Genomic DNA, 24,907 nt, shown 5'->3' with positions numbered 1-24,907 from the left:
TGTGATTCCTATATAACCTTAAAAAAAGGAACGGGGAGGATTGGCACCAACATAAGGCGAGAATCAAACGAAAATGGTTACATTTAAGGTTTAATGATTTGACAGAAAAAAAAAAAAAATTGTACAACAACATGGCACAGTAATCTGACTTTTGACTGTAAGTCATTCGGTAACACGCAAAAAAATGTTATATTATCAGTAACCAATTATACTTTGTCCTCTTTTCAGGTTCTTATGGATTTGTTAATACTGTCACGGAATGTTTATGTTGTCATAATATTTTATATGCACGTTACAGTCATGTAAAACATGGAGTAACAAAAACAAACACAAAGACTTATTAAAATGACAAATTTTGAAGACAAGAAAGTATGTCAGAATAAGTATAAGACAAAACAACTACGTACTGCAACACAGACCCTTCATACCAATGTTCATGGTATTTAGATGTGATAAGAAAAAGAAAGTTTATCAGAAATTTTCGCTTATCTTGCTCGAGAGAAAACAATTTATCGGCTCCACGTGTCCGTAATTTTCCTAAGTAAAAATGTCCATGTCCTTTATTTTACAAGGAAATTTTTTGAACTGAGAGAAATCGTACACAATGGGATATTTAAATGATCAGTTTAAAAAAAAACAGCTGTTCGTCAATCTTTCAGCATTTTTAATATGGGTGCTTTTAAAAATAATAACAATGGACTTTTTTTCCCTAGGAAAATTGATACCGAGTATCACAGACTTTAATGAATTCTATTACTTAAAAAAAAAATGTGTTTCTTTGATGAAATAATTATACAAAAAAAATTCTCCGTGACCATAATTTACTAGAAAAGCAAGTCCGTAGAAAATATTAACAATTGGAAAATAAGTGCCAGACATATTTTACCAGCTATGGACTTATTTTCCTAGGAAAATTTATCCTGGGACTTATTTTTCTAGTAAAATTATGGTCATGGACTTGATAACCAAATTTTACTACCGGACAGAATTTACTGTTACATATATACGTCCGTGATATATACATCCATATCTAATTTAGTAGTGTCAATTCTTATATAGTGACTAAGTTCAGATGTGATTGTGACCCATGTACAAAGCATAAATCCCAAATACGCCATTAGTAGTGAGCCTTCCTGACAGAGGCATATTACATATAAGGTAACAGGTTTATATGTAATAAACCATTGTTTAAGGCGATATAATCTGGTAACTTAACCTGATGTATTTCAGCCTATTTTGAAATTGCTAATTATTTTTCATTTGTAGAAATCCCGTAGAAAATATTACACCTAAGGTGCAACTTTCGACCGAGAAGACACAAGAAAGAAGTAAGTTGAAAAAAAGACTATTGTACATTCGTCGATATTTGAGGTTACAGTTGCATACCGTCTTTTTGAACAAATTACTTTCAAAAGGGAACATTAGAACAGGAGGCCGATATTGTTACTTTTTTGTATTTAATCAATATAATTGCATGAACCTTTTTTGCCTGCAATCAGCCATTTTTCTATACAAATAATGGTTCCGAAATAAATTTATGTTTTATTCGTATATTTTGAAGACTGTTGAATTCTGTACGTATGTTCTTTCTTTTTTGGAGTTGTTGGGTTGTTGTCCTGTTTACCTCCGCCTACATCTCTTTTTAATTCGAAAAAAAAGGATTAAGCAGAACGAATGACACAGAATTTAAAAGTAAATCATTGACAAGCAAAATTGAAAAAAAAAATTGCTGTCAAATGAAAAATTTGGAATTGCAACCAATGTCATATGACGCCATAGCAAATAAAGGAATTCAATTGCTGGAACAACATCCGAAACAAGACAGTAGGCTCTCCGAACTTTTCCCAAGTACTGCGTTTAACGATTGATTGCCGGGTTTTCGAGTTTCGATCCTTGCTTAAAAGTTGTTGCTACATGGGCGAAAAGGAATTAATTAAACTAACTGCAACAAGTTGGTTATCCAATAAAACAACATCATAAAGAAAACATACCACATCCTTTTTAAAAAAAAATTTTTTGTGTATTTTGTAGAATTGCCATGGAGCAAGAGTACCAGAAGAGATTATGCTACATTTGATGATGTAGACAAGAAAGAAAAAGAGTAAGTTTTATGTAGTTTTCATCAAAAAGGATAGAATATGAGACTATGTCAAAATATTTACTGAGTAAATAAGATCTAAATTAAAAAAAATCTGCAAAATACAGCTTTGAATGCACTGTCGTGAACTAAAGCAAGCTCCCACGCCCCTGAATTTTCAACCTATGTGATTCCTATATAACCTTAAAAAAAGGAACGGGGATGATTGGCACGCAAAAAAATGTTATATTATCAGTAACCAATTATACTTTGTCCTCTTTTCAGGTTCTTATGGATTTGTTAATACTGTCACGGAATGCTTATGTTGTCATAATATTTTATATGCACGTTACAGTCATGTAAAACATGGAGTAACAAAAACAAACACAAAGACTTATTAAAATGACAAATTTTGAAGACAAGAAAGTATGTCAGAATAAGTATAAGACAAAACAACTACGTACTGCAACACAGACCCTTCATACCAATGTTCATGGTATTTAGATGTGATAAGAAAAAGAAAGTTTATCAGAAATTTTCGCTTATCTTGCTCGAGAGAAAACAATTTATCGGCTCCACGTGTCCGTAATATTCCTAAGTAAAAATGTCCATGTCCTTTATTTTACAAGGAAATTTTTTGAACTGAGAGAAATCGTACACAATGGGATATTTAAATGATCAGTTTAAAAAAAAACAGCTGTTCGTCAATCGTTCAGCATTTTTAATATGGGTGCTTTTAAAAATAATAACAATGGACTTTTTTTCCTTAGGAAAATTGATACCGGGTATCACAGACTTTAATGAATTCTATTACTTTAAAAAAAATGTGTTTCTTTGATGAAATAATTATACAAAAAAAATTCTCCGTGACCATAATTTACTAGAAAAGCAAGTCCGTAGAAAATATTAACAATTGGAAAATAAGTGCCAGACATATTTTACCAGCTATGGACTTATTTTCCTAGGAAAATTTATCCTGGGACTTATTTTTCTTGTAAAATTATGGTCATGGACTTGATAACCAAATTTTACTACCGGACAGAATTTACTGTTACATATATACGTCCGTGATATATACATCCATATCTAATTTAGTAGTGTCAATTCTTATATAGTGACTAAGTTCAGATGTGATTGTGACCCATGTACAAAGCATAAATCCCAAATACGCCATTAGTAGTGAGCCTTCCTGACAGAGGCATATTACATATAAGGTAACAGGTTTATATGTAATAAACCATTGTTTAAGGCGATATAATCTGGTAACTTAACCTGATGTATTTCAGCCTATTTTGAAATTGCTAATTATTTTTCATTTGTAGAAATCCCGTAGAAAATATTACACCTAAGGTGCAACTTTCGACCGAGAAGACACAAGAAAGAAGTAAGTTGAAAAAAAGACTATTGTACATTCGTCGATATTTGAGGTTACAGTTGCATACCGTCTTTTTGAACAAATTACTTTCAAAAGGGAACATTAGAACAGGAGGCCGATATTGTTACTTTTTTGTATTGAATCAATATAATTGCATGAACCTTTTTAGCCTGATAAGGTAGCCGACACTACATTTCGCCAAAAATTGTTTTCCTCGGGAGACGAGAATTGTGTATAAAGATGTGAAGATTCGGTCATGGTTGATGGGGCAATAAATGTCTAACAAGAGATCACGAGTGTTTTGTTGTAAGAACAAGAAAAATGCAATTAAAGTTGTTTTTTGTATGCCCCACCTAGGGGAATTATATTTTTCGGTCTGTGTGTTCGTTCGTTCGTCCGTTCGTCCGTCCGTCCGTCAGTCTGTCCCGTTTCAGGTTAAAGTTTTTGGTCAAGGTAGTTTTTATGAAGTTGAAGTCCAATCAACTTGAAACTTAGTACACATGTTTCCTATGATATGATCTTTCTAATTTTAATGCCAAATTAGAGTTTTTACCCCCAATTTCACAGTCCACTGAATACAGAAAATGATAGTGAGAGTGGGGCATCCGTATACTATGGACACATTCTTGTTTAAACCTGATTTATGCTTATAAATTGGTAAATACTTAGTACACAAGTGTACATTAGATTGGACCAAATCTAATTTAATTTGATATAAGAACGCCAAAGTGTAACTCAGGGCTCATAGCCATTGCGAAGAACACCTTAATAATCTAAACTTATTTATTTTTAAAGATATTGCTTTGACCTGTAATGGTTTACTTTTACAAATTGTGCCTTGGATGGAGAGTCGTCTCATTGGCACTCATACCACATCTTCTTATATCTATTTATTCAACCAACGACGGCGTTTGTGAGTAAACGTAGAATAACTTTAACATGATTAGAGTAAAATTTCATAGTGTTGACACAAATCAAGAATTTATAGTTTCTGATAGCTAGATGTTTGTTTAAACTCAGTTTAAACAATAATAGGAATTGGTCATTTTAAATGTCCATTCCACATCCGCTGCAAGAATTTACTATATTTTATCCGACATTTAAAGGACACAACTCCACAGAATTATAGCTTTTGTTAACTATGAGTTCATAAGTTTAAATTGAAAAAAACCAGTGCCTTGATTTCTCTTTGTATTTTAGGGGGAGGGGAGGGGTGTATGTGTTGTTATGTTACTGTCTCGTTGACATTTTTCCAAAATTTCGATTATCAAAGCCGAAGTTTTTTTTTCAGAACATGGGCTACGATCATGGCCTGAGTAAGGGGGGCTTTCAAGGTTCAGCACTGATCTAGTTAAATACTTCGATAAATACTAAAAGGATATCCCTGTTTAGTCTTTCACATAACACGTCCGCTTGAAGCGATGATATACCATCTTTGAATTTTGTCTGATCGATCTTTGTTTTCCATCTAGCCAGCTAGTGGATGGTCTCAGTGAACGAATTATTAACTATAATCAACAAAAAGGTCTTCAATTAAAATGTTCGTTTTTTATGAATACTATTTCAACTTAATTTAAAAAAAAAAACGGACAATAAAATGAAAAGCTCAAGATCTTCAAGAAAAAATAAATTGCAGGATGAAATACAGTATATATCTGTTCGCGAAGGAACATTGGAAATCTGAACAAAAAGTAAACTTTCCTGCAATCAGCCATTTTTTTATACAAATAATGGTTACGAAAAAAATTTATGTATATTTTGAAGACTGTTAAATTCTGTACGTATGTTCTTTCTTTTTTTGAGTTGTTGGGTTGTTGTACTGTTTACCTCCGCCTACATCTCTTTTTTATTCGAAAAAAAGGATTAAGCAGAATGAATGACACATAATTTTAAAGTTAATCATTGACAAGCAAAATTGAAAAAAAAATTGCTGTCAAATGAAAAATTTGGAATTGCAACCAATGTCATATGACGCCATAGCAAATAAAGGAATTCAATTGCTGGATCAACATCCGAAACAAGACAGTAGGCTCTCCGAACTTTTCCTCAGTACTGCGTTTAACGATTGATTGCCGGGTTTTCGAGTTTCGATCCTTGCTTGAAAGTTGTTGCTACATGGGCGAAAAGGAATTAATTGAACTAACTGCAACAAGTTGGTTATCCAATAAAACAGCATCATTAAGAAAACATACCACATCCTTTTTTGAAAAAAACTCTTTGTGTATTTTGTAGTAACGCCATGGAGCAAGAAGATCAGGAGAGATTATGCAACATTTGATGATGTAGATAAGAAAGGAAAAGAGTAAGTTTTTCGTAGTTTTCATCAAAAAGGAGAGAATATGAGACTATATGAAATTATTTACTGAGTAAATAGGATCTAAATTAAAAAAAAATCTGCAAAATACAGCTTTGAATACACTGTCGTGAACTAAAGCAACCTCTGAATTTTCAAGCTATGTGATTCCTATATAACCTTAAAAAAAGGAACGGGGATGATTGTCACCAACAAAAGGCAAGAAACAAATGACAATGGTTTTAAACCTTTAAAGTGCAATGATTTGATAGAAAAACAAATTAAATTGTACAACAAGGTGGCATAGTTATCTGACTTTTGACTAAGTCATTCGGTAACATGCTAAAATGTTATATTATCAGTAAACAATTATACTTTGTCCTCTTTTCAGGTTCTTATGGATTTGTTAATACGACCACGGCATGCTTATTTTGTCATAATATTTTATTAGCACGTTACAGTCATGTAAAACATGGAGACATATTTCAATTTTTAAAAAGTGCAATTTTTGTGTAAAGAATTATCTATTGACTTATCATTACGATGAAAGTAACTTTTAAAGGTAATTACTATTAAATAATTACACTGAGTATTGTTTCAGGTTGCTTGCCAACTGGAAGGTTTTAGTTGAAGAAAAGGAGCACGCTATCAAAACAACTTTTAAAAAACTATATAATATGCAGCCAAGCGAACTATCAGATAATAGAACCAGGCAAGAAATAGAACAACACATAGATTTTTATCAAGCTGACAGGCATGTTATGAAGAAATGCATGAACCATCTGCAAAATTCAATGAAAGACCGTCTAACCTACTTGAGAAAACAGAAAAAGTTTCTTCTATATTATCAGAATGCACTAGAAAATATTTTTAACGCAATTGAAAAAAGCGGACCATCAAGAATTCCAGATCCATTTCCAAAATTCATTCTTGATGTTAAACTCAATCATTACCATCTGTTCAACGAAGAACTTCTTATTTTATCCGACGAACGCACACACAAGAATGTAAGACGTTTGATAGAGCCTAACACTGTCAACATCGGAAGTATCAATGTATATATGGGAAGAACGGGCAGAGCAAATGTGATGACACCGATTCACGAAAATAAATTTGAATCAGACGAATGCTTTACAGGCCAGTGTTCCGACCCTTACTGTACATGCAATAGGTCTGACTCAGAACTTAGTTTTGTCAACCATGAACTTGATATTGAATGGCAGATATATGAAATTGCAGAAGATAGCAAACGAAATAAAAACATATCTGAAAAGGAGGCACTTACAAACGTGTTGCAGAAACAAGCTCAGAAATCAAAAACGCCAATTCCCGTTAAACTACCATCACAGTTAGCCTACAAGAAAATAAAAAACATGGACAAATCCTCCGCCACTCAACTGAAACTTCCACCACTGTTACCAAACAAAAAAATAAAGCACATGAATGAATCCTCCTCCGATCAACTGAAAATACCAACACTGTTTCCGAACAAAAAAATAAAACACATGAATAAATCCTCATCCGATCAACTGAAACTACCACCACTGTTACCAAACAAAAATATAAAATACGTGGACGAATCTTACTCCGCGCCTGTGAAATCATCAACATTGCTACGAAACAAGAAGATAAAATCCTGCTTGGAACCTCTGAAACTACCACCGTTGATGCCGGATCGACAGCAAAATTGCAAGGAAGAAAAATCCTTCACGAAACGCCCTGTTACTCCAAAAGTGCTTCAACCTTTAAAGATGTTGCCGCAAAACATGAAAAGGTCCTTAATCATAAATAAGGAAAGGGACGAACAGAAAGAGAAAAGCAAAGCCAAGTCAATGAAATCAAGGCCTAAATCAGCCTCGCGCCAGACTGTTGAGACAACAGCTTCTAATGAAATTTTAAATGTAGGCTCAGAATTATCTTTGGATATGATAAGCTGGAACAATGTGCCCCGTGAGAGAACTTACCGATATTCCAGGCTACACAAGGCATCGACTAAAGAGTGTTTTATCCCTAAGGGTCCAGATGATAAAGTCAGCAAAATCATTTCTGCTAAATACTTTAACACAAGAAAGGAAAATACGAAAGCCAGGAAGCAAATAGAAACAGAAAAATCGGATTGCTACCCAGAACCCGATCAATATCATACTATGCAGGATATGGAAGTCGCTGATAAATATGCGGACGAAGATACTTTTGACAAGCTTTACGACCATCATTCTACAACTGTTCAAACTGTAGGTAGTACCGTGAATGATTTTCAAGTTACGGCAAATCAATCTCTGTTGTCGGATTGCCATGTTATAAACAGTGGCTCTGAAAGAGAAATTAAGACGCGATTTCTTCCTATGCCACCTAAAACACCTAAACCAAAAACACCATACTCAAGACAAAATCAATACAACAGGAAATAAATATGATTATGATAATACATGTAGCATTTTACCAGAAACTTAAACAATGATGTTCTGATTGTGTTCTATCAATAAAAGAGCTATGATGCACACCTGTAAACCAGTTTTGCTAGTTCAAGTGAAACAGTTATGTTATAGGGATTCATCTTTCATTGTATATATCATGTAATATGGAACTTTCCTAATCTGTTTGAAGCAGCAAGTAATGACAAAATGGACTGAAACAAAGAGGAAGGACCAACTATATGAGTGGGAAGCATATATAGTGTTTAGGCATTACACTTTAGATGAACTATCTGTAATAACAGCAAAAGAAAAACAATCAACATAGAACTAATGTAGTTTTAGACTCAAATATTAGTACCCACTACTGTTCCCTTTGTTTCACTGTATAGATATAGCAACTAAATAAATAAGTATGATATGTTTTTTTCTTTGTTTATATTCAACAAGATCATTTTCTATTAACTAATTAGGTCAGTGGCGTAGCTAGCAAAAATGTTTATCGCAGGAGGTTTTGGAACCGCTAAAGGCTCACGGAAGCGCTTAACTAAATGATAGAAAATCCTGTTATCTGAATTTTTTCGAGGGCAACATGTTCAGTTCTGAACAAAGGTTTCTGAAAAATGTAAATTAAATATTAAGTCGAGCATTCATATAAATGTATGCAAATCATCACTAGTCACTAGACCTGAAACCACAATGCACGATTCTTGTTTCTTTATTATTATGAGGCTGACTTCATACAGGAACTTCTTAGGAAGAAAGATAAGAAGTTATCAATATCCTTTAACTTTACGTTCCGCTATATAGATGATGTTCTCTCACTAAATAATACAAAATTAGGTGATTATGTTGAACGAATCTATCCCATCGAACTAGAGATAAAGGATACTACAGATACAGTTAAGTCTGCCTCATATCTTGACTTACATCTAGAAATTGACAATGAGGGTCGGTTGAAAACAAAACTTTACGACAAAACTGATGATTTCAGCTTCCCAATTGTGAACTTTCCATTTCTATGTAGTAACATTCCAGCAGCGCCTGCATACGGAGTAAAGATCTCCCAATTGATACGATATTCCCAGGCTTGTATTTCCTATCATGATTTCCTTGATAGAGGATTGCTGCTCACAAGGAAGCTATTAAACCAAGAGTTCCAAATGGTGAAGTTGAAATCATCCCTTCGTAAATTTTACGGACGCCATCACGAGTTGGTTGACCGTTATGGAATAACCGTTTCACAGATGATATCGGATATGTTCCTTATGTCGTAACTACAATACCCTTCCTTTTTCACGAATGTGACCTACCGAATTAGACTATTTACCGGATTTGTAATAACATAAGCAACACGACGGGTGCAACATGTGGAGTAGGATCTGCTTACCCTTCCGGAGCACCTGAGATCACCCCCAGTTTTTGGTGGGGTTCGTGTTGCTTAGTGTTTAGTTTTCTATGTTGTGTCATCTGTACTATTATTTGTCTGTTTGTCTTTTTATTTTTGGCCATGGCGTTGTCAGTTTGTTTTCGATCTATGAGTTTGACTGTCCCTCTGGTATCTTTCGTCCCTCTCTTACAGTCTGGCAACTAAAAAGTAATTACAGATATTAATGTTAGAACAACACGGAACACATGCTATTAGAATTCCCTGTCTCATCGGTAATGGCATCATAACCTCAATGAATAAGTTGTTCATTCAAGGAAAAATTTGACGAAAAATGTCTTAGCATTGACACCAAGCATGGAAATAAGGCTTTTCCCAAACATTACATGTTGAAATTCAAAATAAAGTACCTTTTTGTTTTTAAGCAATTTTAACTTTCGTAACTACAATTGAAATAGACATATTCAGTAGTTTTCGTTTGTTGATGTGGTTCATAAGTGTTTCTCGTTTCTCGTCTTTTATATAGATTAGACCGTTGGTTTTCCCGTTTGAATGATTTTACACTAGTAATTTTTGGGGCCCTTTATAGCTTACTGTTTTGTGTGGCTCCGTGTTGAAGTCCGTACTTTGACCTATAATGGTTTACTTTTATAAATTTTGACTTCGATGGAGAGTTTTCTCATTGGCACTCATACCACATCTTCTTATATCTAGTGAAATAAATGATGCCCTTGTCTCAGCACACGTTTTTGTTTTCGCCGTTCGGTAAACAAAACCAACTTTCAGGAGCCTGTTGTTCAGTGGTTGTCGTTTGTTGGTGTGGTTCATAAGTGTTTCTCGTTTCTCGTTTTTTATATAGATTAGACCGTTGGTTTTCCTGTTTGAATTGGTTTACACTAGTCTTTTTGTGGCCCTTTATAGCTTGCTGTTCGGTGTGAGCCAAGGCTCTGTGTTGAAGGCCGTACTTTGACCTATAATTGTTTACTTTTTACACATTGTGACTTGGATGGATAGTTATCAAATTATCACTCATACCACAACTTCTTATTTATTTGTACTGTAGAAACACACATATAGAAATGGTTGTTTCCCTTTTGATAATTGTATTACAAAACTAACATACACTCAAATTTTTGACGATCATATGTTCAAAAAGTTTCATATTGTGTCAAGCAGCTGATGTGACGAAATATCCATATGATGTAAATCTGATTAGATATATATTTGATTATCTATTTTTCACATTGTAGGTTGCACTTCTGTAAATATAGACAATGCAATTTTCCAAAGGAACTCCTTTTACGGCTAAGACTGTGCAACTTTTACTGTGAAGTTTTGTAAATAATTATCATATCCTAGAATGGAAAGTTCTATTTTTTTCAACGATCAAAACATAGGGCTTTGCGGCATATTTTCAACATTTATATGCCTCGAACTTTAAGAGTTTAAACTTATACTGAAATTCTGTAATGCCCCACCCTTCACTTTGTGTCTTCCTCAGAATTTGGCCGCTATCCATGTTTATTCATACTGATAAAATTCCCAGGTTGTGTCTCTATATGAGATGAAACAAAGAGATCATATCTGGTAACTAGCAGGTAAACAAAACAAAATATCTATGAATATTATATATCTCCGAAAATTAGGTGTGGTTTTGAAACAGCTGTATTTACAAAGTGCAACCTGTATTTGTTTTTCATGATAGATATTAGTGTTGTTTTTTTCTTTTAAAGCAAACCGGAGAAGGACTTGAAATATTCGAGTCAAACTTAACAAACGGCGGGTCAAACATTATGACGTGAGTGGTTATACGGGTTAACGTTTAATTACAGTGAAAGATCGGGCTACTATATTTGACGTCCCAAGGCTTTATGACAGTTGATCAAAGTGATACAGGCGGAGGGAGATGAAAGAAATCTAATTTTAAAAATGTTGTGTAAATCATATAAAACTGTGTATACAACAACCAAAATAATTTCGGTAATTAAGGTAATCTACATATGCTACGTAGGGAAACTCATTCAAGACCTATCAAAAATAAATTGGAACTATTTTTTAACGAATACTAGTATTGATTTTATCTGTCATTAACATTTTTTGCATATTTTGTAATTTCGAATATAATTTGTTTCTCTATGCCTACCCTTCCGGAGCACCTGATGTCAATTCCGGTGCTCCGTGTTTGGTGAGGTTCGTGTTGCGCAGGTAGCAAGATATACATTGTAGAGAGTTTATTGTTACAATTTTTCATCATTGGCGTATTTACACATTTTTCGTAAGATAACACAAAATCGTCAAAAACAAATACCTATTCCGTTTTCTGATTGACGATTCTGATATCTTAAACACGCCGGAAACGCGCCACTTTTTCTTAAATTTTTGAAAACATGGAAGTCATGAAGTAGTGTTAATGGGAAGGACCGTTCTATCTTCACTTCTACCAACAACAACAAAAAAACATAGCGAAAAAATTGAAAGTCAACACTTTTAACGGGATGCTCGCTTGTCACTATTTAATTGGAAGTGTCTTCATCAACAATTATATAGTAGATTTATTTCTAATATTTTTCTTAAAATGTTTTATGTCTAAAGAAAAATGAAGGAGAAACAACATAAACATGAAATTCTAGTATATCGGTTTGCAAAGAGTGGTGCTTTTCCGGCGTGTTTAAGATATCTTGACATTGGGGAAATAATAATGCTATTATTACAAATATATGCATGTTGCATGAAAGATAGAGCAGGAGAAAGAGAAAGAGGTTGAAGACATATACATTTATAAGCATTTTACATTTTTTCATGTATTTTGACAAATGACATAAATTTTTCTGCACTTTCAGATGCTAATTAGAACACGTATCTACGTCAGTTATATTAATCTTCGTTATGGTTTAAAAATAAATTGAGAATTGAATTATATAACTTCAGATATTACTCATTATCTAAAGTTTGATTTTTTTGGGGTCAAAATATCAAACCCAAATTTTCCGACCAATCCTATTATTTTTTCCAACTGCAAAGAAAGTGTTTGTTGTTCTGATTAAATTTTAGTTAGGTAGTTATTAAAATATGCATTTATATTTGGTTTTATTTTGGTAAATTGTTAAATCATATTCTAATTAAAAAAAAGGCACACCAATCTCAAATTTGGAAAAGAAACTTATAAATGTTCTAAATTTATAGAAACAAACTACTGATCAAGGGTATTCAGACTTTCAGTTGGAAAGCAGGCCCCGGCGCCATAAAACTTTTATTTTCTGAGTAAAAAATTTTTCTCAGAATGAATTATATTACTCAGCTAAGAATAAGAACTTTTTTCTCTTCCATAAAAAAATATTCTCAACTTTGAGGATATTCTTAGCTGAGAATTTTTTTCTCAGTTATGTAAGCGGTAAAATAGATGTTTGAAAACTAAAAAGTGTACCTAACTTCGCAAAAACGCAAGTTTTATCTCTTTAGCAACACTGTAAAACATAAAAAGAATCTATGATAGATAAAATGACAAGTAGCATTTTGTAAGCATCGGTAAATGGACAGAAAGTCACAGATCGTCACAGTCCTGACAAAAAGTCACAGGATAAAAAGTCACAAATAATTTGTGGACAATTGTTTGAAATTATAAGAGAAAGATCTTGAAATATTTGAGTTATTAACCCGTAGCTTGTTATAAATATATATTACTTTTTATATTTCTCATACAACTTCTGTCTTAAGATACACGTATTAATGATTATGTGTAACAAATGGCGAAATCTTCGAAATGTAATCTCCTTGACCTTGGAATGTAACCTTCGTTGACGTTTACGTGAAGAGTGCTTTCTTTCACGTCCGCACTTCTATCGAGTATGGTATGCCAAATAAACATATTATAAAGTCTTATCAATGTAGCTTACTTAGTAAAGAGATAATTAAAAGCAAGGTTTTTAACTTATAAATATAGTTAACTGACCTTCATTTCCTTTTTTCATATGTTTTCTCCTCCAGAAATTTCCTTTACAAGGCATATTCTATAATTGCTATTTTTTGTGCTTTTGTCCATCCATAGGCTATCATTAATTTGTCAGATTTATTTCCAGTAAGAATGAAATTTTCTAAGACGTATAGTTTCAAACGCAATAAAGATGATCTTTGTTTCACTTTTCCAATGTGTAAACTTTCACTATGCACTGACCCTGACACATATTTTGTTAACGTTATATGACGTATGTTGAAAAAAGAAAACAATGTCACCGTCAATTTGTGTAGGGGATCAAGAGGGGTTTTGATTACTTTGAAATGGAGGTATCGTATGAAATTGTGAAAAACAACAATTATCAATCACAATTACATTCACATCTTTAATAAAATCAGTATTTTAGAGTACTTTGGAAACAGGTACAATGAAAAGAAGTTGAACTTCACTGTTTTGAACCAGAATCGCAGCCAAAACCAGGTACAAATTGACATGACTGGTGGTCACTAAAATTGATGTATTACAGTAAAAAATGATGGCTTCAAAATTGTGTAGAAATTTGAAATAGGTTACCCGGTTTCATTTAAGATTACTACCGTTCTTTTCCGTTTTTGGATACGCAAACGTCAAGTTATTAAAATTCGATGTTTTTGGCGAACAAAAAAGATGGCTAATAATTTTTAGAACGGACAGGATAAAGAAATAGCAAATAAAAGCTATTTTGGATAATGTTTGTATGTCGTATTGAAACTACATTGGTCGCAAAACCTACAAATTTTAAAAATCAATTATAATAAAGGCATGACAAGTTGAAAAACAATAGTTTAAACGTCATTTTTTAGCCAATTGTTTTGGCGGACTTTTTGACGTCACGGGCGACTGTAGCGCCACCTAATTATTTCCCCCTGCTATTATTGCTGATAGAGCTTGACGACAACGGACGTTTCCAAGGACTTGCTTTCCAACTGTTTTATTTTGTCATAAAATCTAAAGTTACCAGGACTGAACATGGCAATAGCTGGGCGGAAAAGATGACGTCACTGGCGGTGATTGCGTTGGCAACCATGGAAACATTGTGGAACCCCGGCGAACTTAACGAATTTACGGGGAATGAGGATTGTCTGACTACATCGATCTATGAAAAAAGGTCTCTGGAACGATAGAGCATTTGGGAATTATAACTGACCTATTTGTGAAAAATAAACTATGATATGAAATTAACTATACTATAAATTAAAAATCCATACTAATCAACATGTTACAATTCATACTAATTAGCCAATTAAACGCGTAGAGATCGATACACGGTCTAAAAAGATGACCGAGAGTATCTCTTGGACTATATTAGCACATTTTGTCGGAAGAAATATGGTGAAAAAAGAGACCGAGGATCTCAACTGGAAATTATAAATAAAATAAAAACCTAGAAATAGACGACAAACAGACTGACAACAATAACAAAACATCAAACAAAAGACCAAAGATTGAGCAACAGGAATCCAATTAAAACCGGTATTAACTAAGGTACTTCGGAAGGGTAAGCCATTCCTGTTCCACATTTGGCAACCATTGTGTCGTTGATACTTAGTACCATAATCGTTTTACTTTTTTCATGGAAGGTATCAATCCACTTTACATACACTAGAAAAAAACCCGCGCGAGCGCGGCTTGAAGACTACTTGAAATGTTTATGTTGATACACAGCTTGGGTTCGTGTTTCTCAAACTGTTTTTATGCACTAATGCAGTATGTTGATAGTTTTTCATTAGTTTGTCAGTTCTTCTTCCATAGGAGTTTGAATGTCCAATTTGTAGCTTCTGTCTGGGTGTTACACAGGTGCTACTAGAACGGAGGAAATAACTCAAAGAAAAAGAAGACAACCTAAAACACTGATGATTTAAAACATTTCTCAGTGGTGCTAGTTTGTAGTATTTCTTTTTTTTTTTGAAAGGTGCGAGTCAAGTTCTGTCTCTGTGTGATACGGGTGCTCCAAGAACGGAGGAAATAACTAAGAGAAGACAATCTAGAACTCTCTGATGATTTAAAACATTTCTTCAGTGGTGCAAGTTTGTAGTTTTTTTTCGAGTGTTGCGAGTTCTGTCTCTGTGTGATACGGGTGCTCCGAGAAAGAAGGAATTTACTAAGAGAAGGAGAAAACAGTCTAATGATTAAACACATTTCTTCGAGTTTGTTATATTTCTTATTTTTTTAGTGGTGCGAGTTTGATAAAGTGATGCAAGTTGTAATAATTAGTGAGAGTGTTTGAGTGGTGCGAGTTGTCATAAATTCAAAACAAATTGAATACAAAACCATTTCCGCCTGCTTACAAAACGTAGAGGATAAGGAACCAGCTACGGAACTTTATAAGGGTTTAATTAACTAAGCTACGCTAATTGAAGCAATTACTATATGAAGTTATAAAGTACATTACATACACTAACTATTTATTATTATATAATACTTCAGACGATCGTCGGCTCGGAGACAAACCGGCTAAAAAAATTTGGTCTCCAAATTTAATAGTATAGATAGCGTGTGAGTTCACAGAAAGCTTACGTACGGCATCGATAGTAGCTAACTTCCTGCATTTTCTAAAAAAAAAAAATCATACAAAAAGTAAACGACGGACGTTTTGAAAAAAATTTCTGACTGTTATCATACCGTGTGATAACAGAACAGTAAAAACTTTATTTCTCGTTGCCTGATTTTTTTTTTCACACCAAAAACAATCTTAAAGATTACGCAACCTTAATCTTTTGTTCCAAATATGATAATTGAGAAAATACAGGTTAGGTGGTTTTACCAATTCTTTAGGAAATGAATGTAGGCTATCTCTTTCTCTGCTTAATATCTTTTAAAATTACAAAATTAAAACTTTCTAAATACAACTTTACCAAATTTTCCAGAATTTGAATGTAGCTCGATATCTCTATATATGAAAAACAATGACAAAAACCGAAACGGTATAGTCCGCTTTAAAAGGCCCCGACATGAAAAATGTGAAACAATTGAAACGAAAAAACTAACGGTATAAGTTATAACAGAACAACTTACGAAATTAGATATGACAGACATGATCCCACGACAACCATTGAACTACAGACTCCTGACCTGGGACAGGCAAATGAAAAATTTTGCGGGGTCAAGCATGTTTGCGAACGCTCATCCCTACCCTTACCCGAGAGTGGTGTTACAGCACAACATAATAATTAATTATAAAAATCAGTTGCAATTGGCTTAACTCAAAAGATCGGTATAAGGCACACAACCTACTTACATAAAAACATTAGACACAAAGCACCGAAATAAGAGTACTCGAACTTACTGAAAGCTATTTCAAAGACAATTACAACTAGAAAATAAATCATGTTCTACCAGACTAAAGTCCACTCTGTATTATTTTTGTTCCAATGAGTATTACCAACCAAATTGTTCAGTGCTATTATCTACAAATTGGAAAATGGGTATGATCGCCAATGAAACAACTATCCACCAGAGATCAAATGACATAGATGTAAATTTCGGTTTGAGAAAAAATAGATAATGTTCAAACAAAATGCATTAACAAATAAATACAAAATGGAAACACTCGTGCTTATCTTGTCTTAAATCAGATATACTTTATCAGCATCCAAAAACTGAGCATCAGTGATTTGTCTCACTATAACGTCAATTAACTAAAAATGCTGAAAATTTCCTAGACGGTTGTAGCATTGTAATTTACGCTAAAGAGTCGTACTATTTTCTAAATTCTTTTGCGCTATTTTCAACTATTTGGCAATTTCGAAAACTTTGCACAATTTCGAAAAAATGTGGTTGTTTAACAAAGTTTTGCATTATTTTTTATATTTGACTTAATAGTAAATGTTCTTCTACTGGTTTTTATTCTATTTTTTAAATCTAGATCTAGATATGAAAAAGGGTGAGGATTGAGATAGCAAACTACTAGATTAACCCCCACATTATTTTCAAATAACAATAACGAGATGTGGAATGATTGCCAATGACACAACTATCCACCAGAGACGAAATGACGTGAATGTTAGCGTACGGCCTTCAATAATGAGCAAAAATCCATACCTAATAGCAAGAAATAAAAGGCAAAGAAATGGAATGTCAAACAATTCACACGAGAAAAATTAATGTCGGAACTATAAATATTATACTTTCTTTTATTAGTTTTGTGTATAGTTTGATCTCCTTTTTAGGAAATTTAGATGTCGATTTGAATTTGATAATATTTTCATGATCTATATGATTTTGTATTGATATGCCTAAATATTTTGTAGCTGTTTCAGTTTGAAGTATATGACCATGAAGGACGTAGTCGTTGTTATTTCAAATGCACATTTGTATTCTGAAAGATTGATGGCATAAATAATTAACAAAAATGAATACGGTACAAATTATATAAAATACACAAACTTCGTCATAATTTTTTGATGATTTAAGTGGTGTTTCTATCGATGATGCTGTCATCAGCAAATAGCCTTAAAGTGTTTTGTAAAAGCGTTTTGTAATAAATATATTTAAGGAAAATTGTTTGATGAGAAATAAAATGGGACCGAGAACAGTGCCTTGTTGCACTCCAGATGTTACCATAAGTTTCTCAGATTGTTCTCCAGCTTGCATGACTGTCTATGTACGGTTATGTTAGAAGTCATCTGTCCATTGTCTCTGTCGTAGTACATGTATTTTGATTTGTAAACTAGCCGTTCCCGAGGGACTTTGTCAAAACTTTGGCAATGTCCATCACATCTGCTTTTACGTTTGTATGTTGTAATTTTTCCTTTGCAAGGTCTGAAAGTGTCTTGTTTTTTCTTTTATGAAAGATATTAATGAGTGTCTCACGAGCGCTTCATAAAAAGTCATGTTGGAAATTGTACAATATGTTTGTTGGTGATGTTCCTTTAAAAGTGTTCCATTATTTGTACAACGTATATACATGTAAGAGAAAAAGGTGTATACTTTATGGCATTGTGTTTATCTCCTTATTTTAGGACAGACCGTTGCATGTTTCCAGTCTATTGGTATTTTGTATGTATAATTGATCAAATTTTGCAGGATGACGATTGGACTGAGATGGTCTTTTATTTCATTATAAAGTTTTTTTTTCGCTTAATGAAAAAGGCAAATTTTTAATGGCTCATACGTGCAGAAATTTAATATATTTTCTATACTTTGTAAAATATAATTTTGATTTTCTGGATTTTTAAAGCTAAATAGTTAAGCTTTCGATTAAAAGTTATTCCAATCCTGTATCATCCAATCAGAAGCCGTACAAGATTCTATTCTGAGAACCATCTTGCCGGTAAAATGTAACAAATAATTGCGCTCTTGTAACCTTTACCTAGTCAAACAACTCATCATGTCCTGTTGCCGTTTTTAGTCGATGGTATGTAAAAGTTTTATGTAAACATTCATTTCTGATGTATTGGTTCCATTATCTGCATAGGATGATAGAGTCTTTGCTGGTTTGCAGATAATTCGATGGTATTTCATTTACAATTTTAGAATAGTTGCCTTTTCTTTGTATGTTATATAAGTCTCTTTTGTATTTTCATAACTTTTACACGGGTAACATTAGAAAGGTATGGACCAAATGCATATATCAACCATAAATGAGACTCGGTGCATAATGTTACAAATATAAACTTTTTTTTTCAACGGTAATTTTTAAGTTAATAATACCTAAACCACAATATTCTTTACTTTGGAAATAATAGATATGGAGTAGATGTTCTTGAGACAAAAACTTATGAAAAAATATGAAGTAGCAACAGATATTGCTGTTCTTTATCTTGATAGTCGCTGGGTCCATAGCATCTCCATTGATACATGATATCGCCGGTTTTGATAGGTCTGTGCTTCACTTCATTGTCTTAGCTTGATTACTTAAGATAAGTTATATTTATGTAACCTGATTATTTAAGATACGCTAATTTTTTGTAGTCTGAGTATTAAAGACAAATAAAGTTATATTTTTGTACCCTGATTATTTAAAATATGTTTTTAGTCTATCAATAACATGAACAATTTATGGGTAACCTTTACTGAAAAGATCCGAAATTTCGATTTATAAAACATAATCGATTAAAAACCCAGTAAATTATACATAAACACAAATATGACCGCTTATCCGAATATATGGGGTAAGTGGTAAAATTTGTGTGTTTAATGCAATCACTGTTATCGGTTTACTAGTTTTACCAAGATGAAAAAACTTGACAAAGAACTAAAACGCAAATGAATATGTTCTTGATTATAAGCGATATCTTCCACAACATTTACAATTGATTTATGCAAAACTTCAGCCGTAATGAGTCTCATTTACTCGACTCCCCTTTTACGTTGCAGACCATGATATGTTTTTTTTTAAAATAAAATTAGAATGCACTGGAACGGTCTTTATCGGCGATAATTGCACAGGGTGTTCAACAAAAAAGATGACTCACATTTTCCTGATATGAACTTTCCATTTGTATGTAGTAAAACGTATATATAAGATGTATGTCAACCAATTAATTAGATAATTTAAAACTTACGATGCTTCGGCACAGGATTGTTGCTTACATGGAAGCTACTATGTTTCGTAATCGTTAAGTTGAAGTCGTCGCTTAGAAAGTTATTTCGTGATATACCATTTATATCGAATATCTGTATCACAGATAATGGATACGTTTCATTATTCGTATTCTCAACTTTCCTGCTTTCCTCTGTTTTTGCTTTCATCCCCAAGTGCATTTATCCTCCAATGTTTACTTGTGATGAAGAAAACTAGAGGGGTAGGAACTGCATACCGTTGCGGAGCATCCCAATTTGTTTGGTGAAGTTCATGTTAATAAATCTATGTTTGTTTTGCGTACTAAATTTGACTTTTCGTCATTCATTTTGACCCCCCCCCCTTTCCCCCGTTATCTCACTACATTCCCGTCGCCTAGTCCTTTATGTTTGTCATTTCTACCCATTAAAACTTTTAAACAACGATTTTGGTAACTATATTTTTGAGGTAACGAAGTAGCAAATAGACAACTTAAAAAAGGTGCCCCCTTTTTAAAAACAATCTTGCATATGCTTTGATAAATTTAAGGCAGTATATACACTGTAAATTAAGCATAGGAAATGAAACCAACAGATTGAACTCGTGATTCGGTTCATATTCTGTGTTAGATCCTCAGGCCACATAAAAATAATTTTCGAATTCTCGCCTCCTTTTCTCCGTAATGGGTTTCTTCGCTTAAGTGTTACATTATATTTCACATTTTCAGTTACTTTTTATCTCAGATAATTTGGCGGGCAATTAAAATTTTACCATGATTATTATGAACAAAAATTATATTGATATGACCACAGCATCCTAGTAAAAACTGTTGAAGGCCGGACATAAAAATCCTAAATGTGAGTTTTATTCCATGAGGAGAATTAGAACCCAAAATTGACTTTACATGGCCATAATGAAATTAAATTATAATGGATCCTTGGTGAATTAAACTTACTTAGCGGTAAGTACTGTATTAATGTACATGAATATTGGTGACTTAAATCTTAGAACATAATCTTATTAATATAAATAAAATAATCTTTCATTGAATTATTAAGTTTTATTCCTAGTTACTGATTAATAGATTGAAGTTGCTTTTTAAAATTGTTCTGGATTATTTCTTTACTTATTGTGCTTTTAATGGACGTTTTATGTATGCAGATAATTCGTTATCTCAGCTATAGATATTTACAAGAAGATTTATTTCGACCTAAATTAAGTTCATTCATTTGTATTATAAAAAGGCGCTTTCTGTTGGCGCTTTTTAAAATATCTGAATTTATTCAGGTCCTCGTTACATCATCTACATATTGAGTTAAAAATTAAACACATTGCAAAAGCATATCAAACATAAACCAAAATCATACATACATGTAATCATCTTGACGAGAAAGGAAACGTAGTTATCTAACATAAGAAAAATGAAGGAAAACGTATTTATACTCGTCCTCAATCTCAAAAAGTAAACGACATTCTAAGAGCTAGTCTAGAGTCTATTTCGCTGGGTTTATTTGATACTAGAGATTTTTATAAACAATATTTTAATCTTTTCTGCAATTCACAATTTTTTTTTCAATTTTGATGTATTTTGGAAAATAATATTGTAAAATTTTTCCAAAAAAGATGAAAAAGAGACATGCAAACCAAAATTTTGCTTGAAAGAAAACTATGTCTTTTTTTTTCCTTTTCGATACAAACTGATTTTATTAACAGATTTCTTCCGATGCAAATCTTTAAGGTAACTGTTGATTTATGGAATACCTGCCTTTAACATCAATTTATAGCGCTGAATAATCTTGATTTATTGAGCTAGGTACTGTACCAATTCGCCGTTTCTGTACATCAAACTGCAAATAACGTTGCGCCATTGGTGGAAGACGTTGTTCAGAAATAATTCATGCAAGCCATAGATTTGTTGTCAATTTTCACATGGTCCAGGCCATGTGAAAATTATTACAAATATATGGCTTGCATGAAATCAAACTCCCCGGCAGTTCCAGCTCCGATCCGCATACTACTCTAGTAAACGAAACTAGTTCCAGAACGGAAACGATCACTGCACGGAGTTTGGCTTGAATTATTTCGATTTTAAAAGGACAAATACGGTAATTTGAAAAACTGAAGCGAATGTACGATTACCGTGTGTATGGCTGTTCTATTTTACCCCTGTAAGATAAAAGCTACAAATTTCAAATTAATCTAAGGCTTGCATGATTTATTTCTTAAAAAACAGCTTAAAAAATGCGTTCAGTCCTGATAAGTCTTAACCCATTTTTTTTTCGTTGGCTACTATTTAATGTCAAATCCACAGTTGACATGTCGTAACTAAGAAGTGAGCCGCCATGTTGACTTGCTGAAATTCATGAAGTGTGCGAAATGTGCGAATGATGCAGTAGAATAGAAAATGAAACAACACCTTCCTAAAAACTCCAATTTAATGCGCTATTATCCAAATTTAGATCGTACACATAACTGAATAATCTTCAGCTTGAGAGTTTTCATTCGTATGACGTCATGTTTTGACATGACGTTAATGCACCAAGATCATTATGAAATTTAAAGGAATTTTATTTTATTTTGATTTTATACGTTTTTAATATTTTATGCATTGATTTTTTTTTGTTATGCATTAGAAAAGGAATATCGGTTCTGTAGTTACTTTTACAATTTTAATTTGAACACAACGAAATCCACACAGTGTTTGCGGATAGGTTACGATACATGTGGATTTACGTGGGAGGTAAATAGTAAAAGCCATTAATATGTACATCTCTGAGTCTGCGCTAAGTATAGATATATCGAATGGGAGTAAATACACACATACGAGACAGTCTACCCAGCATAAACACTGAAAACAAACATACAAGCAAACTTGGCATTAAAAGATAGTTGTCATAAAAATGTTAAAAATATACTTAACAGCACAAATAACGTTGCACTTCTTTCCATCTATAGCAGTTTTATAATTTCGTATTTTTTTGCTAAAAAAATGTTAAATTTTATTTTAAGCTTAACCACGGGGTGTATATACAAATGTTCAATTTAGCGGCAAGATCAAAAGTGTGCGATACGCCAATAACAAAAATGGTTACAAAAACTCAATTGAAAAAAAACTAACATCAAAGTCCCATTCTTTGTTAAAATGAGATTTATGAGACTTTAGTTGTTTTTTGTTTTTTTGCTATTTTGGTGGGGTTTTTTTGGTGTTGGGAAGGGGGAGGGGTGAAAGTGTGTTTTTTGTAAGAAGTCAAAAATGAAAAAAAAATAAAAAAATCTGCATTTTCACAGAATCTTGATCTCTGATTTTCATGACTATTGATCTTCATGACACCACAAATATTATGTCAAAATAATTTATGGTTTTTGATTTGCTTCTTGCGATCTTTTACTTATTTTTTAAGTAATGCACAAAAAATTTGATAGGTTTCACCAGCTTTAAGATCTCAATTTCTTCCATTCAAACGAGAAAAAAATTCCTCCCGTCAGGGAAATTGAAATTGTTTCATATATCAATACTTTTCATACATAATTGAAAAATGGTTTTCTAAATAACGAAACATAAATCGTCAGATACCACTCACAAAAAGAGTTAGTACGGACCGTAATGGTCTTATTTTTCAGTCCACTATTTCACGTGTTGATGCATAAACATTTAGTCATTACACACGACAAAGGTTGTTGAATCCTAATTTAGAAATAGGAACCAAACCGAATCTAATCCTTTCAGGATTGATATTGTGCTGTTTAATTTTAATCGGAGTCGATTGCATCATGTATATCATGTGACTAACGGAATGACCATCTCTTGTAATTTATGGCTGAAAATTGACAGCTTTATAACGTTCTGTAATATTCGATTAAATTGAACCAAGTGGTTCCAAAAGATATGAATTCTTTTGGTAGCGATAATTTAATTTTTCTTTGATAACTGGATGAAATGTGTATAGAGTGTATATTTGATGAGCTTATTTACAACCACTTGGTTGATGCCACTGCTTGTGGATGTTTCTTCCTCTAGGGTTTCACCTGCCCAGTAGTCAGCACTTCTGTTTTGACAGGAATTTTATCATTGATATGGTTATAATTACAAATTAACTATTTATAAAACTTTGAATTTTTTCGAAATGCTAAGGATTTTCTACCCCAAGAATAGACTACATTGTACCATAGTTTTATTTGGAATAACCTTTCGGAATTTTGGGTCTTCTACGCTCTTCAACTTCTTACTTTATTTGGCCTTTTTTTTTTTAACTTTTTTTATTCGAGCCTCACTGGCGAGTCTTTTGTAGACGAAACTCGCGTCTGGCATACACAATTTTGATTCTGCTATCTATGATGAGTTTATTTCCAAGATATAATATGAATACGAAGAGATATAGGACAAACCTCAATGACACATCCACCTAACAACAAAACGGTAACTAACCGGAAAGAGCGAAATACCACTGGCATGCCTATTGTTTGTTTAAATAATTTTCAGATGTAAAAAAAAAAAAAAAATGCGAACGCTGTTTTATGTAACATCATAGTAAATTTAAGAAATATAAAAAATATTTATTTTTAAAAACTTCGAAGAGAGTTCACCTTTATGATATTTTTCATTCTCGTAAACTACTTATGTAACATCACAGAAATAAACCGCGATGTTAGTAAGATTAGTTATGTTAATGTACACAAGAAGGCATAATTACAAGGAAAAATAATTTATTGTCAACAAGTAAACATAAAAATAATCAGCATTGTACAAATATAAAGTATATATAATATACATAAGAAAATATAAAGTTCTGGAAATTTGGTAAAATTATCCCACGGTATTAACGTAATAATGATTATAATGATATTTTTTTTTCAGATGGCAGCGTTAA

The 24,907-nt window shown here is 32.7% G+C and overlaps 1 protein-coding gene across 1 annotated transcript; it reads left to right on the top strand.

Moving 5' to 3' along the window:
- The first annotated feature begins 345 nt into the window (after positions 1 to 345).
- Positions 346 to 24,907, top strand: LOC127733535 (uncharacterized). Its single transcript, XM_052242886.1, has 7 exons — positions 346 to 383; positions 1,267 to 1,328; positions 2,032 to 2,101; positions 3,400 to 3,461; positions 5,685 to 5,754; positions 6,347 to 6,499; positions 24,895 to 24,907. Exons 1-7 carry the CDS (start codon positions 346 to 348, stop codon positions 24,905 to 24,907), a joined length of 468 nt encoding a protein of 155 aa, XP_052098846.1.

This window comes from Mytilus californianus, unplaced genomic scaffold, assembly GCF_021869535.1.
Source record: "Mytilus californianus isolate M0D057914Y unplaced genomic scaffold, xbMytCali1.0.p SCAF_3, whole genome shotgun sequence".
Taxonomy (NCBI): domain Eukaryota; kingdom Metazoa; phylum Mollusca; class Bivalvia; order Mytilida; family Mytilidae; genus Mytilus; species Mytilus californianus.
Note: the sequence above shows the minus strand (reverse complement) of the source record. Positions and strands in the feature narration are given on the sequence as shown.

Coding starts and splice junctions, on each gene's coding strand:
- LOC127733535 (XM_052242886.1), top strand. CDS start 346: ATGACAAATTTTGAAGACAAGAAAGTATGTCAGAATAA. Junction 3,462..5,684: donor CGAGAAGACACAAGAAAGAA/GTAAGTTGAAAA, acceptor TGTATTTTGTAG/TAACGCCATGGAGCAAGAAG. Junction 5,755..6,346: donor GTAGATAAGAAAGGAAAAGA/GTAAGTTTTTCG, acceptor GTATTGTTTCAG/GTTGCTTGCCAACTGGAAGG.